This window comes from Sinohyriopsis cumingii, chromosome 12 (assembly GCF_028554795.1).
Source record: "Sinohyriopsis cumingii isolate HCF-2022 chromosome 12, ASM2855479v2, whole genome shotgun sequence".
Taxonomy (NCBI): domain Eukaryota; kingdom Metazoa; phylum Mollusca; class Bivalvia; order Unionida; family Unionidae; genus Sinohyriopsis; species Sinohyriopsis cumingii.
In genome coordinates this window covers 78,365,041-78,383,623 of record NC_142972.1, presented here as the reverse complement: position 1 = coordinate 78,383,623, position 18,583 = coordinate 78,365,041, and the positions used below count along the sequence as shown (strand labels likewise).

The 18,583-nt window shown below is 34.8% G+C and overlaps 1 protein-coding gene across 1 annotated transcript in view; it reads right to left on the bottom strand.

Annotated features, from left to right (window-relative positions):
• Positions 1-18,583, bottom strand: part of LOC149786793 (methylosome protein WDR77-like) — a 71,232-nt gene that overhangs the window by 6,172 nt on the left and 46,477 nt on the right. The window contains exons 4-8 of the mRNA XM_089977295.1: positions 11,732-11,781; positions 9,985-10,055; positions 9,134-9,188; positions 6,295-6,478; positions 3,323-3,400 (exon numbers count right to left, since the gene is read on the bottom strand). Of these exons, the coding sequence (XP_089833421.1) occupies positions 3,323-3,400; positions 6,295-6,478; positions 9,134-9,188; positions 9,985-10,055; positions 11,732-11,781 (438 nt within the window). The remainder of the gene's footprint in view (positions 1-3,322; positions 3,401-6,294; positions 6,479-9,133; positions 9,189-9,984; positions 10,056-11,731; positions 11,782-18,583) is intronic.

The window sequence follows — 18,583 nt, the reverse complement described above, 5'->3', positions numbered from 1 at the left end:
GTATTTAGGTTAAAAAAAGTCACTCTCGAGTCTCTTGTAGTCACCCTCAAGTATATTATTTTGCCCAATCAGTCATGTTCACAATGTAGTGGCCATGTTAGATGTAAAATTGACACCACTTTCATTTAGGACCAACTAGACATCATTATAAGCCATTTGGTGAAAACCCTTGATGTATATGATACAATCAGGTGGAGTAACAAGATTTTCAAGACGGCCACCATGGTGGCCATGTTGGATGTCAGTTGACATCATTTTCATTTAGGCCCGACAAGACTCCACAAAAAGTCTTTTGATGAAAACCTGTGTCTACAAAACTTTTAATTTTGGACAACAAGTGGTAAAAGAGATTTTCAACATGGTGGTCTTTTCAGACATCAGACTGGCATCATTTTCATTTAGAACAAGAAGATATTATAAGTTTTCTCAGCGAAAGCTCACATTGATATGACTTTCTATTTAGGACTTGGAGAAGTGAGAAGATTTTCACGATGGTCAATGTGGCAGCCATACTGGAACTATTTTCATGTAGGATCGACTAGGCCTCTCAAGTCTTTTAGTGAAAACCCCATGCTGATATGGCCATTCATTCCGGAGCAGTAATGATAGCAAGATTTTAAAAATCACCGCTGAAGAAGCCATATTAGATGTCTGTGTAAAGTTTCAAGTAGTAAGAGGAATAACAATAATAAACTTGTGCAAATAGACAGATGAATGTGCATGACCAGTAGAGCTAAAAATTCTAATATTTCATCCTATAAACAAAGAAAAAGCTCAAAAACATTTTAAACTTTAAACTATATCTGAGGTTGCAGTGACTTGTTATCTCTCAGCTTGTGGTATTTGGCCAATCATGACCCAAAACATCTCCATATTTTATGTTACTCTTATTTTACATCCTTATGGTATTATAATTCCGATATTGCAATATTCCTAAACTGTTGCAACTGTACATTTTATATGTGGGAGTTTTATTTAGAAATTACCCAACATGCCAATATTCTACAACAACTATTATTGGTTGGAATCTCTAAGCTTGCTATATTCCTTTAGCCAAATTTTCCAACTGTCATTTTCTCCACACTGGCCATTTCTTCAAAAGACCAATGAGAAAGTGCAGTACAACATTATTGGCATTTATGGTTGCAAGCCAAAGATGAACACACACCAAGTTCAGTGTGCTGACCGAAGACAAACATTTGCATATGGAATTATATGGATAATTTTTTCCTACTGAAAAATATAAAAAATTCCAGTATAATTTTTAACATGATAAGTTTTTTAATATTTACTAGCTGCTCAATCAGACTTCCACACTGAGAAAAACTGTTGCTCAGCATCACTATTTAGTCATAATCATGCGAAAATAAGAATAACCATGTAGCAGAAAGAAACATATCGTGATGTTCCACGTCGTAATGAAAACCAGTCTCACATAAATCCTGTAATATAAGCAACAAGGCTCGAATTTAACACAAATTTCTTTGTAGCCAGAAGGACTAGTATATTGAGAAATTTACTAGTCCTGCCAAATCTTTACTAGTCCTGTTCACAAAACAATGTCACACAGCTTTCATGTACGTTTACCGATTCAATTTTAAAGTTCGAACAAACCATAACAAAACTGGCTATTTTCCCTGTGTTTGTTTTCGCAAATTGCTTAAACCAGTTACACCACATAACGTTCCTTGCCTTGTTCAGCCATTCCCTGTCTTTTGTCCATTTCTTGAAATACGAAATGATATAGTATAGCTGATGCGAATTATTTAAAGCAAGAAAAGGAATGGCACAATGTCCTTTATGTAAGAAAGTCAGAGCAAGAAACATGTTTCAAAACACGTGTCTTTGCCCCTCCCACAATTAAATGGCCTCTCCGTATGAAAGACTTAACTTCAGCGGATGTTCTGCATGATCAAAGCAGTGGCTCTTGCAAGCACTGTTATAAAATATTAGCATCAGAAGATAGTGTTAGTTTCAGCTTGGAAAAGGTCTCTTCCCATCAAACGAAGCCATCTGACACTCAGCGTGTTGTATTTAACAGCTCCAATTACGGTATCATAAGTCGTAAGTTTGGTAATTGTTCTTAATTAATTGAACCTCAATGTATTGTTGAAATTAATAATAAGGTGGACAATTTTCAAATCCTAGATGCCCATGCTCAGAGATTTTAATTCCCAACAAATGTACGGCATTCTGCTTGGATATCTCCACGTGTATTTAATTATTTGTTCATTCTTGTAAGGGAAAAATATAAAAACTATTCTTATCATCATATAAAAATTAGTTGTATGGAAAGGATGTGTCAATAACGTAATCGTAATAAACTGATCTAATTCTTATAATTATTTCGATGGATAGGTAAAACATGTAGTTTCCTGTTTGTGACTGTTGGAGCGTTTGGGTAGCGAGCAAAAAAAAAGAGAACAGTAAACAAAAAAACTTGCAAACTAATTTCTTTGAATAGTTTTTGCCGTGTTCTTTTGTGTGGTATACCACTTTGTAGTTTGTTACTGTGATCAAGTGAATAAAGTGTGATATCACGTCATTTTTTCATTTAATTCGTTATCAGATTAATTAAGAACAATTACCAAACTTTGTTGTTAATGAGAGGACCATAATTTGCGCTGTTAAGTGAAATGCATAAAATCGGATGGATTCTTGTTATAGAAACACACCTTTCCGAGGCAGAAATCGACTTCTCATGCTAATATTTTATGACTGTTTACAATGGACACTGCTTTGATTCTACAGAACATCTGCTAAGTCAAGTCTTTATTAGGGAATAGCGTAAACAAAGGCTGACTATTGATAACCAAAACTTATTAGCTCATTGGACTATTAACATTATGAAAGTTACTAGTCCGACAGGAAATCTGCTAGCCTTGGGCTAGCGGACTACCGCTAATTTCGAGCCCTGAGCAAGTTCATCATTTCAAGCCAATTTATGATTATTAATATCCTTACAAGGATAGTTAGCAAAACACTAACATACTTTTCTATGAGAATCTATTATCAGATTACAGAAGAAATTAACATTATAGGCACCTTATTTACGTCCTTTAATAAAGGAACACCTATTCTGAACCCTTGTGATGAAAACAAGAAAACAAAATATCTTGCTAAACAAATTAAACAAAACTGACAATATTTACTTCAGAAATATTCCAAATGACTGAAAATAACTGAAGTACCAATGTTGTTTTGCTGCATTATTTTAAAGCATGGAGCCAAAAACTATTCCTATACTTATAGTCAAATATTTCCTGTGTGATGGGAAGAAACTATGCTGAATTCTTGACACTATGAACATGGTCCAACTTACATCTGGCATGCCTTCTCCCCAGCAAGGGAAGTAACCACTGCAGAGCAATCATCTGATACTGAGGCTAACAAATCAGATCTGAAGAAAAAAGTTATATTAGATTACAAATGAAACTGGAATGTACAGAAATTTCAACATAATTGTAAACAATGCAGTGTTTCCCTTTACCCTCATTTGTGCTTCAGAGACTCCTAAATTTTTAATTTGACCCCCAGTTTTGATACCAAGGTTTGCTTTTTTACTCAGTCTGACCCCCAGTTTTGATACCAATGTTTGCTTTTTTACTCAGTCTGACCCCCAGTTTTGACACCAAGGAGATTTTTGACTCTCAGTGCCTAGGGGATATGCTGACAATGTTATACATATGCTAAATATAAATATTAGAATTTACCTAGTCTCAAGCAAAAACTTTGCATCTAGTATGCATAATTTGCACATGCATTTATTAGCAAATCTGCAGTGCATTTATATGGATTTGAGTTTAAAAAAATAGTTATGTACATTTTAGTAAAAACATCTAAAATAGGGATGGAAGGCACTTTATAATTTCTCTGTCCTGCTATTTTTGTGACCTTACCACTGTCTACTATCATTAATTTCATTTCCAGTATAAAAACTTTTTCAAAACAAAATTGGGCATCAGAAATAAAACATGACCAAGCAATTTTGACAATGAGCAAATTAAAATTAGCCGTTGCTTGACATTTACTAAGAAATTATTATTAAATTCAGAATTGCACTTTTGCTCTACAACTTCTCAAATTCTCAGTGGATCCGAACCAAATTTAGTATGAAACAATAAGAGCAAAGCAAGGTTCACTTTTATCTTTTGCAACTGTCTAAACATGAGTGAGTTATGAACCTTGTCTGACCATGATGATTTCCCCTGCATCCTAAATAAAGTGAGTGGGGGAAGAGATGGATCATAGACAGACAGACATTTAGAAATATGCATGTATTTTAAATAAAAAAAAAGCTAGCAAATCTGATTAGTACTAGGAAGAACAACACTTTCTAAACTGAAGTTAGCTAATAATCGTTATGTAATATAAACTTGAGAAACGGTGTGATGCCAATCCTCTAATTAGTTTAGGAGGAGCAATGATGCCAAACCTCAAATTAGTTTAGGAGGAGTAATGATGCCAAACTTCTGCTAATGGACTGACTGATGTCAAATGCTTTACAACAGGCCATCACATGAACTCTTCAAGTTTATTACCAAATGGGCAAAGTGCATAGCTCGGAGAAACTAGTGTGAATACAATGACTGATCAAAACGAGTGACTGATGATGACCAGCAATTCACTAAAAATTGCAAGAATAGTTGCATTTCTGAAATTTAGACATGCACTGTATCCTTCTAGAAGAAACAAAGTCAATAACTGTTACATAAATCATGAAAAAACAAAAAGATTTGCATCTTTAGATGTTGAGCATCATATGCACAAAGTTCTAAAGCAATTCATAAAAACTGCATGACAGGCTGTGTTCACATGACTGTTTTGAATTCAGCTGCAGAAAAAAAGTGCAAAACTTGCATAAGCAAAGTGATTAATAGACACAATCATCCCTTAAAGATGACCATGTTCAAAGTTCCATTGAAAACTCTGATACTAGTTGTGTTCACATGATTCTACAGACACTATATCAGACTCAAAATCTGAAAGGGCAATAACTCCAGCAACATACATTTAAAAGGACTAGAGCTCCACTAGCCAAACAAATTTCCAGGAAATCAAAATAAGTCCTCAACTTTAAAACTGCTGAAACTGTCTCTGATATTCTTGTGAAACTCCAACATACCAATAAAACTATTTCCTTTTATCTGTGGTACCGTGTTCAAGATATAAATTTCTGTGTAGTACAAAATTCTTCTTCATGACCTCTGATCTTGCGCTAGATGCAATGGATCTCAAATTACTCAACTTATCTCAGACAAAGATACAATATAATAACAAGCCAAGTTTGCATAAATCAACAGGTACTATTGAAGTGTTATCATTCAATGTATTCCTCAAACATATCCACACAATGGGTCAAATGCTACAACTCCATTCATACTTGTTCTTGTCATGGTTACAAGCCAGTAGAGCCACAGACCACCACTGACCTTAAAATCAATATCAGAGAGCTATCATCATGTTCACTGGAATGCACCAAAATACAAAGTCTGATAAAAATTTACCCATATAAGTACAAGTAACTATTCATAAGCTCAGTAGATACAAAAATGCAGGAATACCATCTGACTCGATTCCATGGTCAGACAGGTCTGGTTTTCAAAACTCCTTCATAGAAATGCAGATATGCTGGTATCAGACCTAAGCTATTTTCATCAGAACCAATGAATACTGCAAGAAGTGTTTTAGTAAAAAGCACATGCTAGTGTTATCATTCATGCAAAAGGAGTAGTGATAACAAGAATTTCAAGAATGACCAGTAACAGGGTTTATTCTTGGATACAACCTTGCACCAATGATCCTTTCTTTTCATCTTAGATGTAAAAAAGTTGCCTCTAATAATAGTCTGTAGGAAACATCAAAAAGACATTTGAAAAGAAGAAAAACAAATCAAAGATCATTATAGTTGGTTTTACAGGGAGTTGGAGTCGTTCTGCAAACAGCAAGATAGACATTGAGAGTGTGTATCTTAGTGTCTTGGCAACGGTCTCTAGACAATTTCTATAACATAGCAGTAGACGAGGATTCATCCTAAAACTAACAGAGACCGCTTGGAAAAAAAATAAAATGAAGCACCAGATACTATAGTTAACTAGTGTCTGAACCTTCAATTCCAAAGCATCAAAAAATACTTTACATCCTTCAACTTCATTGACTGGGGAATAATTTAAAAAGTCTTACCAACAACACACACGTTTCATTGTAAAACATAGCTTTCAATGAGTGATACAATTGTGTTTCTTTTTTAAAATTCAGATTGTAGTACAAAAATATAAACGGTAATTCATCTACCTGGATTTTGCAAATTCAAGCCTAGTGACTGGCCTACTGTGTGGAAGGAATGACACTGGATTTTTTTCAGCTACTCTAGCATCTTTGACAACCACCTGACCTGCCTCACTTCCTACGGCAAATGCATACTGGGAAGATGGATGCCACGCCAGACAAGTTGGTATAAAAACTAGAGGTGATTTTTCTAAAAAATAAGAGAAAGATTTGATATGTGAATAGTGTATAACATAATGTCACTCTTTCCTACAACTATAACTTCACTTATTCTAAAAAATGGGCACACCCATGTGCTGTAATGTGAAGTGCAGTATAAAAAACAAATAAATATTCTTCATTCTGGTTTAAAAGTGTCAAACACTATTGCCAGAAGATGTACAAAAGGAAGGAACACCGTCACAAGCATGATGAAAAATGCCACTGTAATAAAAGAGAAGCATCCAACAATAATGAAAACGTGCTAATGGACAACAATGTTTTCGGAGCCCCAAGAATGTCCATACAACAAACAATACAGCAAGTCCAACTGTGTTTGAAACTTCAGATTATGAAGCAATCACTTTTCCTGATCGCGGAATTTCATCTGAGGATTTATTATGTCAAACAATGAACAAACAAAATAAATGATCCAATTTGGTCCACTAAACTCCAACCAGATTCAGGAAATAGGTACTCCTTCATTAATCCTGTGGATTGCCTGACAATCTCACCAGGCAATGTGTTGTATCAACAATATGATAAACCAGTGGATGAAAAAAAACCAACAACAAAAAACAATAATCTCGTATAAGACGATGGCAGTTGTATGCTTTATAGTTCAAATTTGAACAATTTTTGTTTTCACCAAAATGTGTACTTTTTTTTATTATTATTAAATAAAATAATTAAAGAGAGCAGTTTCTTCATTTATCCCTGTTTTTACACTAATTTTTCTTTTCTTACCACTAATGATGGCTGAATCCTGATTGCAGTAAACAATGTCATTCAAATTGATTTCACTAGCTGCAAGTTTGTAGTATTACTGGCTGTAGAGCAGTGTTGCTGATATCACAAGGCCCAAAAAGGCTGTGCCATCTGCGCCAGAAGTTAGTGGGTATATATACTTCACACTGACAAGATACAGCAGTCAGCTCAACCAATGAATCAACAAGAGCTTTCCTTTCTGATGAGTTATAAAGATTAGGAAACTTGTTAAGATTTGTGGTGACTTTACTATCCCAGCTGAAGTAAGCATCTGCATTCCATCAAGCAGTACTTTCCTGATATGCAAGAAACTTTTTGTTATGACAGCACATATATGTGGACAAGGCACATTCCAATCACACTTTGAACTGCCCAAACTACCTGACCATTTCAGATTACAAAATGCTTTGGGTTTCTGTGGCACAAATCATACATGCATGCTTACAAATTGGGAGTAATTGCAAAGAACATAGACCCAGATCTACCAAATGCTAAATACACATGTAGATCAGGGTCTATGTTGTTTGTTCTATTGATTAATCCAGATCTGCTGGCACATTATGTGATGGCAAATCTAGGTATATGCAGTTGACTATTGGATCCAACCTGTAAGTGTTTATAGAGAGTAAATTTATGAAAATATTTCCAAGCTAAACTTAGACACGTTGGTATTACACTTTTCTTCTCACTAACAGTGGCCTTGACCTCTGACCTCACAAATCAATATGATCTGTCCTTATTCCATGTTCAAGCAATTAAAATACCATGTTAACTGCAGATGGTGGAGAACTCGAGTCACTATGCAGAAGCTGTTTTTCTTCTTTCAGACAGCGACCTTGACCGTAGTCCCCCAAATTTGATAGAATTCTCCCCTACCCCATTTGCAATCCATCCTCAAAGTTCAGTAACTGCAGATGGAGGACTAACATTATTGTGCTAAAAATGAAATAGGTAAAAGGCAGTAGGATGAACAATGTCGTAACATAATATACTTTGCAGGCATATAGCAATTTGTCCTGCTTAAAAGAACAATTTAATTTAGTCAATAACATACAAGAACTGGGAAGAAATGATTTACAGTTAAAGCTGTCAAAACTGTAGAAAACTTCTAGCAAGTACCCGTCAATACTATTGATCAGTTATCTGGGTATCCAATCAAAGGGAAAATGTATTATATATGTATAAACCTTAAGTTATATCCACACTTTCTTAATTCACAGTGTCCTATTAATATCACTACCTAATGTCGCCTGATACAAAGTCCAAGAATTCATCCTCAACATGTGATAAAAGTTCTGAAATCCTCTATCATCATCTAGTAAATAGTCATTGTCTAGTCATCATAAATATTGTCCAACTCCTTTCCTTGGTCTCACTGTCATATGTGGATGCTTATTTAGAGACTGGACTTGAGCTTTGGAAGTAACACTTTGATCATACAATTTGTGAAATCTATTCAAGGTTGCAACTGAATACATGACAGCTGTGCGGCAAGATCAAATAACCACCCTCTGTTACTTGCCATTGTACCACTCTCGTGGCCAATCAAGGAGTTGTCACATGAAAAAACAAGCTATGGGATTAGGTCAATTATTTACTGGAAGAGGCAGACCTCTGCTCGGCACTGAAAAAGTACATGTATTTGTGGCTCAATCACAAGGACTGTCAACCTGAAAACAAAGTGAGTGCTGCCTTTACAAGCATGGGCAGAAATCATGTATACAGTACATGGGTACCCCATGGCTCATTTTATTAACTTGGGTAGGTAACTGAGTACCCAGATACCCACTGGCATCTTTATTTACAGTTAAAATAGTTAGTAACCTTCTTTGAATCTTCCCTCATGCATAGCATTGCAAGTTTAGAAATGAACTCTTACCTACAAATTTAGCTGGTTTGGGATTTCTGCTGTCCCATAAAAATATACTTCCATCCTGGAAAAAAGATTTACAAGCATTATTTGTGTTTCAAGTATGGATATCAAGAATGAATTGGTTCCTTTTCACCGGTATTCACAGGAATTTTGAAAATAAATTGAAATAATGGAATAAATTTTAAAGTGACACAATATAATGTTTCGTGCATGGAAGCCAATGACTCAGCATCGCCAAGAATATCTGCAGAAAATAAAATCATGTGATGAACTCATGAAGGCCAGAAGAGAAGCAAATAATTTCACAAATGAAAGGGAAATAATCAACCGATATACTGAAGACAACTGCTATTCACTCATGATACAGTCTTAGGTGCAAAATAACCAAGACTGAATTATATCCAGGTCTACTGTATGACAGTATCTCACAAATAAAAATCATTATTTGAAAACACATTCACCTGAGTGCAAGTGACAATCTTTTTGCCAGCACGGGATACAAAAGTATCATTAAAAAATTCGTACTTCTTCAATTGACTTTCCAAGTAGTTACTGTATTATTAAATTGTCCCCATAACTGTGTCATTTGTGACATGCATCATGCGCAAGTTCTGATATCAGATTTTTCAAGTAACACCTTCACCATATTTTCACAGACATGAGGTCTGCATTACAGGAACGTAATGCACTTGTTCTGCACCTCTGCAATCCCAGATTTCATTCCTGGTTTCAGCACCATTTGAAGGTATGTTGTCTCTCATTCCATCTAAGCCATTTAAAGTTTAAAGAACTTTCTCTGCAATCAATAAGAAAAATGGTGATATATAATGGAGTAATGATGCAGAAAATCAACCTACCTGTGAACATGAGAGAAATATATCTGGCTCTGTGGGATGACACTGCACACACCACACTGGGCCAGCATGGGCTGAAAATACAGTACAAGTCACACTCATTGCTCAGAAAGTAGAAACTATCAGGCATTTTCAACATCCTCCAGGGTGCAGACTGGACAACAGTTTTTAAATGAAGACATATGATGTAAATGTTACTGAATAAAACCATGTCATGGGCCAGATACGGCCTGTGGGCCATAGATTACACATACATGATGCATATCCTATGTGCTGCACTGTAATCACATACATTAAATTATAGCACTTGATTCAAAAAAGTATTTACTGAAGTTACTACATATATTATTGTTATATTTCTTGCTTGCTTTTTCCTTTTGGAGGTAATTATGTTCATTTCCTTTATTTTTTAGAGGGTCACATTTTTAAACCAAAAATTTAAAGCAAAGATGCAGTCAATGTGTTTTTCTAGTAATTCAAAAAATGTTCTTGGCTAGTGTTGATTGCTCGATTCAATACAAAATTTTAAAATCAGAAGTCTTAACTCTGTGAAATCTCAAGGAAACAATTCAGTAAATCTATCAGCTTTACTGGCTTTACACTTGTGTTACAAATAAAGATAAATAATAAGCCAGAGCTCCCTTCCCCCCATTATGGTCAATTACCATGGTGTTATATGTGTCCTCTAACAAATACATGTACAAAGTTTAGTCAAAACATATAACTGTAACTGGAATGTTTTTGCATCTGTCCTTTGACTCCCTATCAGGTACCTCTGAGAAGGGTCCTAAAATTCATCATAGATGGTCAGCACGTGAGCAACAAATGTACCAAGTCTGGTGAATTTCCAACTGATAGTTCTGGTCAAAGAGCAGACAGACTAGGCTAGTCATAATTTCCACCTGCTAAGATGAGGGAGAAAATGTAATGAATGTTTTCAATGACAAGCTTCAATGAAAACATACAATGAAAGGATGTTTAAAACATGTCTTATTTTTCCCTTCTTAGCCTCTGAAAACTGGCCATTACCCATTATTCTTTGAGCCTGCTCTCAAAGTTATCATCTTTTTATTATGGAGTTGGAAAATAAACTGGAATCCTTTCTGCACTTTGTTTACTGTGAGCAAATATACAACTGTTTATGTATTTCCATCCAATGATTTTGATAAAAAGAGGTAGGACTGTAAATGAGAGTGACAAGAGGTAGGACTGTATATGAGGTAGGACTGTAAATGAGTGACATAAACTGCCCCATCATCAAAGCACTCCTAACCACTTACAGAATTCAACTTAGAAATTCTTTATCACTGTGTTAGCTCTCTTGGTAATTTAATTTTTTGTTGGTTTTAACAGCACTTTTTACATATTGCTGGCTATATCAATGTAAAGGATATAAGTGTTAAGTGCCCTTTCCATCAAAGCAGCTGGTCTGGGTAGATATCAAAACTACATCCCATGGATTAGGAGTCCAACACTCTACTATGAGCTAGGGAGCTATAGCAACAAGTCTGATGTGATACCAACCAAGCTACTGAAGCTTCCTGGCTCAGAAAAGTATTCATAATCCAATGGTTGTGGGTTCAATACCCACCCATACCAGCCTGGGTTGGCTGCCTCAGTGTGTCTTTGAAAAAGGCACTTAGCTCCAATTTCCTTGGCATCATATAGCCAATAATGTGTTTAAAATGAGATTCAACCAACAAGACAAGCAATTTTTATTGGGGTGAAAATTTATAAAAACTGTACTTACCCTTATATGTGTATAGAGAATGAAACGTTTCAAGATCCCATATTTTCACCCTGGAAAAGAAGACAATCATAAAAGTGTAAAACTGTATTAAAAAGTGCTTCTTTGAATAGCTAAAAATTGACCTCCTTCTAACTCTGTTCTTAGTACATGTACAATCCTCTCTGTCCTTTTATGCCTTCCCCTCTGAATCTCCACAGAAAAGCACTGAAGAGTCAATGTTGAATAATTATTATCTGTACAGCAAGTAAAAGACTCAAAACTTTCAAATAAATTCAAAATCTTGCAATATGCATGCCTTTTTAAAGACTCCATTCATGAGCTGATTCAATAGCATTTCAAAAGGGACAGATATGAAGCACAAGAGGGCCAATGCATGCACACTAAACTCATAATCAATGTATTAGTGTAAAATATATGACCATGACCGCAAGGTGAAATGTTCGAGCAGCATTTCACAGAATGAATTGTCTTTGGCTCTTAAAAGTTAGTAAATCAATTCAAACTGTTTCAAATATAATATACCAAAGTGCTACTTTTTTCCAGCCCCCCCTCCCCCCCGATTCCCCTTCGCCCCCTCCAGAAAAATCCAAATAAGAAAGAAATTTAAGTGTTATCATTCAAGATATTCACAAGATATATCCACATCCTAGTTTTTCTGGATTTAATAAAAATTCACTCATACTTTTTCTTGTTTGTTTTACAAGCCAGTAATGCTAGCGGTAATAGTGATTACTATCAACTTGTTTATTGGAATGCAACTTAATACAAAGTTCGGTCACAATTCACTTGCATCTATACAATTCACTATGTGCAAATGCCCTACGAAATACACAATTACAAGTCAGAGCATCTGAACTGACTCAATGGTCATTTTGGATTGGTAATGGTGCTGTGTATCGATATGATTCACGATAAACAGACAGCAATACAAGACATATTGATACAGATGTGAACAAGATTTTTTCATCTTTGGAAGGTTGGAGGTTCCCTTGTATATATGTTGACATATTGCTTGTATTTCCAGTATGCAGACTATAAACAGACATATAGCTATCATATATTTATATGCAATTCTCATAAATGACAAGTTAAAAATACTTTCGAACAGACAACCTGCTAGCTGTCCGTGAGCTCTATTCAACGTTTTAGGCCATTTAATGATGGTTCCATTTAATTCACTTTAGCCACCAGGCCTTTTTGTTTTGCATGGCATAAATGCTTTGAAACATCTTATTACCAATTTCATGTTTCACTTAAACTTAGAAGACACTACCATGATATCTTCAAAATAGAAAATATAATGCAGTTTCCTCTTGGAAAGAAAATCTCATCTAGAAAAATTCCAGGCTTGGCAATGAGGAAGAATACCAACAAAATCTATCACAATGTACTTTATGCAGATGCAAAAGACTTGTGGCCACAGGTACTTGTATTTGTAAGTGAGGAAGGTAAACTATTGACAACACCCAGTCCTATTTTATTTTTTTCTTAAAATTTACACAAGGTCATAAATGTGATCAGTTTGAAAACTACCTCCTCGCTGATTCTATGCTAATTTTATTTATTCCATTGTTAATTTCATTCATGGGTTCATTAACACTGCATAAAAAGAAAAATTCCAAACTTGTTCCCCACGTACACTTTAGGGAGACATGATGTCAATATTTTTTTATTAAAAAAGAGGACCTCACCATTTGTCACCAAAATAAGTAGAAAAGGAGGGGGGGATGAAATGGCAATAGTTTAATATTTACCAAACACTTTAATATCTGTCTCTCTTTCTTCCACCACCACTTTCTTTGAGTTCTACTGTAATCAAAACCTTTAAAAATGTCATCTAGTTGTATAAGCATTACTCTGTTCCTTATCTGTGTATGAATATTGTTCTGTGCTTCATTCAGAATGGGCATAAGCATAGCTAGCTTTGCCAGTTTGAAGATGCTGGAAAAGATCTTTATGGTTGTTATGTACAATCTTCCAGAGCTTACGGATGTTGTCTTTTGGATACATCTGCTCCAAAATAGGATTTTTCACGAACACACTTTCTTAAATCAGAAGTTAACTGACTAATGTGCCTGAGTTCTTATCTGTTTCATAATGCTGTAATAGGGTGCCAGGTTTCTTATATGTTCCATAATGCTGTAATAGGGTGCCAGATTTCTTATCTGTTCCATAATGCTGTAATAGGGTGCCAGTTTTCTTATATGTTCCATAATGCTGTAATAGGGTGCCAGATTTCTCATCTGTTCCATAATGTTGTAATAAGGTTTTTAGTCCATCAATTCCATAGTCAGCTTGTGCAGACAGAAGTATTGAAATAAAACAGTAAGTATTGAAATAAATTTCATTTTTTTTTACATCCTTTCTTATTTAGTTTATCTTAACCCTGATATGGTTACATGGTTTTGTAATATATGATCCGCAGTGCTAAAAAAAACTGATTTAAAAAAAAATGAAAACTGCATTCTACTTTTAAATTAGCTGTATTTTAATCAGACTTAGTATTCTGCCCATTCTACATTTAATTCCGAAATACCGCTGAAAGGGCAATTGACCATCATACCATCTATTTTTGTTCATATGTTAACATATACATCTGACTAGTATATAACTACATAATCGGGCTCAAAATCACACACTGATATCTACATAAACTCTTTTCCAGTTCTCCAATATACTTCATAACTTCAAAAGTCATCATCAATATCACCAGCCAGTATCTACCAAACAAAAACATAATGAACCATGCTAAGAATCAGACATTTGGGGTTTTCTTAAAGCTGTACCAATGAATCGGTCATACTCATAAGCGGACCGATTACTGGAACAATCGGTAAAATCAGTATCGGCAGGAAATAAATCAGTGCCGATGTAAACAAATTTCCAAAATATAAATTTAATCATAACATTCACCTTGACATGGCTTGAATTTAAATCAGAATTAAATAGTGGAAATTAAGGAATAAACATCTGATCTGGGGGTTTATTGAAAGACAGTATATTTTGAAAAGTAAATACTTTTTAACACACTTGCTGTAAACTACCTCTGATTGTCTGCTCACAACAAATTATCAATACCATGCATGCATTCATCCCAATCACAACCAGCCAAATGAGGCCTCATGTGGCCGTTGAATTTCCAGCATACACATTACAGGGATGGTCCTGGCTATTAAAAAAGTTGTTGCCCCAAAAAATCGCCAATCTCAATATCTTGTTGCCAGTTATTTTTAAAAATGTTGCCAGAATAAGTAGTGAATATTTTTCCATGACTAATAATGTAATAGGCAATGAAAATTGAAAAAGATGGGATAGTTATTACTTTACTGACAACAAGCAATACAGCTATAATATTACAAAATAAATCATTACATGACTGTTTTGCAATACTTCAATGGTCTTTGCATTGCGCATCATCGTTAGAGCATAGCTCTAACTGTTGTCACCTGAAATAAATGCATTATCAAATGTAAAATATCTACTTTCCTACATTCTCTCATTTTTTAATAGAAACATCAGGTATTAATCAAATCTATATTATGTATATTATTTTCAAAATAATAGTTTTGTAAGAAACTTCATTTAGATAATGACATTTTAATACTAAAACCCTATGATTGTACTTTGCAATGTAAGATAAGTGACATATAATGCGACCGTCGATTTCACGCATTCAGAAATTAAATGCCCCCCCCCGACTAGCTTCACAAATTACATCTCCGTCAACCAGAGTTCAGAAATTTCTTTACATGCTTAGCTTGTTAGTGAACTGCTTCTTAAATCCCAGGAATGATCACTGAATGCTGTAGATTTTTTCTCGACAAGCAAACTATGATCTCCATTCCCACCAATGAAACTTACACGAGTCAACTTGACCTGGTATTACTGTACCGTATATAAAAGCATTGATTACCATCATTAAATTAAAAGAAGGATTGAAGAAACATATCACAGAGCATATGTGCCTCCAAAAAACTAATTCGGAATAAATATGTTATTTAGTAAAGAGTTTTATTTGCATATATGAGTTAACAATAGTAAATAAGGTGGGATATATAATGTGGGAAATAGTTATCACATGTATAGTAGCATGAGACCACATTTGAACTGTTAACATAAATCCACACCCATTTTAGGCATTGCTAGTTATAATAAAAAAAGGGCATGGTTTACTAGTCAGTTAATTGCAAGTACTTTTACTAACTGTAGAACAGGCGGTTTCTTGAAATAATTGGTCTCATAATCTGTATTGACAATTTTAATAATCGGCTATACGCGTTATCAGCATATTCTGCAAAAAGTTATATCGGTACAGCTTTAGGATTTCTAGGTAGCCCATACTTTACACAAGCATTTGTAAAACTTCCTTGATGGAGGGTTCAAACTATGCCATAATGCTCATTTCAGGGCTCAATGTGCCAATCAAATTTAGTCTAAGAACCATTCATGTCATGCTTAACACATTAACCCCTGGAGGGTTTTGTCATTTTTGCCTGAAATTAGAGTAGGAAACATATTTTGAAAGCTATTTCTGAATAAATCCTAATAAATCAACTTCCAGGTGATTTTCCAATAACATAATGCTTAGTTGTGTTAGAAACATCGCTTTTCAATGGCTATTTGGCTTGGGCATGAGCAGATGGGTAAAGGTTGGAGTTCTTTTTTTTTTTTTGCTTAACAGACCCATTATTTTCATATTGAGAACACTATTTATTCCAAATGCCCATCTTATTCTATTTTTAACAAAGGTTAATCTGTCTGTTTGCAGTTCATACCAGTCTGCCTTAGATGTGAGACCAAAAAAATCTAAAATTCGGACACAAAATCAGATTCTGATCATGGGTGAATTTTGGGTGAAAAAAAATCGGGTAAAAAGAAAAGAGGTTTTTTCCCTCTGTATTCTGTAGTGCAACTAGAACTTCCAGATTATTTGGTATCATTGTAGAGCTACATCTGTCTACCTTCCCTATAATACCACCCACTTTAGTGTATCATGCATGACCCTAATGCTACAGAGCTTGGCAGTAGGCTACTACCTCCTGCCACGTAAACTTGTCACCAGGGGTTAACGTGTTAAAGAACCCAGATGTGTAAAAAGTTGCCTACCAAAAAAACAGATTCTATACTTTGCCAAGCACATTTCATATGCAGAACATTCAACTAATTTGCGGGAATTCTTGGGCATCACTATTCTCCAAATGTGTAAATTCGTGCAAATTTTGCATGATTCACTCAATTGACACCTGATAGCATCTCTTTTTAAGCACTTTATATATTAACCTTTTCTTCATTATGGACCGGTTTTCCGGTCTGGGGCAGTGTTCTTCTCTAACATTATAGTATCCGACTATATAAATTTTGGATTATCTTGGGAGTTTAGCTTCTATACAACTAGAAATAACAAACAAAGTATGCACTTTTAACGAGTTCAAAGAAAATGAGTGAAGTGTTAGATTTTGAATTGTCAGAGATTTTACCAATTTTGACCTAGTAAAGTTGGATGAAAATGAGAGAAGGCGTCTGGAGAGGCAATGGAATGCGCTTGTGGGTGATGGTGATGATGATGAAGAGGACTTTGAAGGTTTTGAACCGGAGGAAGTGTACGCTCCACGTAATTTTGTTTGGACAAAGTTGGAAAACCAAAGAGATTTGTTTCAGTTTTCTGAGAGAGTTGGACCCACCTGAGTGTTAGATGGCTCCAGGAGAGCTTTGGAATATTTTCAAATATTCTATTCTATTTTTGGAAAAATTGTCCGTCTAACGGATTTGAATGCGACGATCAAAACGTGCCAGAGGTGATACAGGTGTGTGGACTGATCTCACCTTGGATGAAATCAAGGCATTTTATGGAATTTTAATTTCTACCTGTATGTATACCTGAAAGAAAGATTTGTGTTGCTACTGGAATTATTCATGAGTACATCTAGGGTCAATTGAACAAGTTTTGGGAACTTTCTAAGTTTTCTAAGAAGTAAATAGATAATTACTTGTATTTTACCTGTTGTGTTACCTGGGTGCACCTGTATCTTAACAGTTGTAATAGATATGCACATTTTAGTCAATTAGTCATAAAATTTGATTTTTAACCTTGATTTTGACACCTGATCCAGCCAGATATCTTTAAAATCGAAAAAGTTATGTTATTTCAAAATCCACAAGTCATTTGGCTTAAAACTCCAAAGTTACTTAGTGATGAAAGGGATAATTATTGTTTCTTTGTTGTTTTGCCAATAGTTCCTGTTTGTCATGCAGGGAATAAGCTACATTAATTTAAGATTGGTGGTTATTGTTTAACCTGGACCGGAACAAGCAATAACCACCAATAAGAGTTCAATGTAACATATTTCACCATATGACACACAGATAGAGTAGCTTTGAAATCAACTGTAGACAAGATACAATTCAATGTAGACACTACGCATAAAAGTAATTAAATGATTAGCAAAGTACTTCATAATACATGTTTGGAATGTATCCTATATGCAATACATGTTTGGAATGTATCCTATAGGCAATATATGTTTGGTATCCTATATGCAATACATGACTGGAATGTATTCTATATGCAATACATCTCTGGAATGTATCCTATATCCAATACATGTTTGGAATGTATCCAATATGCTGAACATGCTGCTGGCATTCGATAATAAGCATAGAAGGGGTGTGTGTGCAGATTATGAACCATGTCACTTTGTGTTAATATTTAGACAGCGAGTGAGTATTCTCGAGTCATTTTTGTTTTTACTAATATAAATTAGTGCCTGTCACTGCAAATGCTGTTTCAGATGAATTCTAAATGTAAAGAATAACAAGGCAAACTAATAATAATTATTAATGACTGCTGAAGAA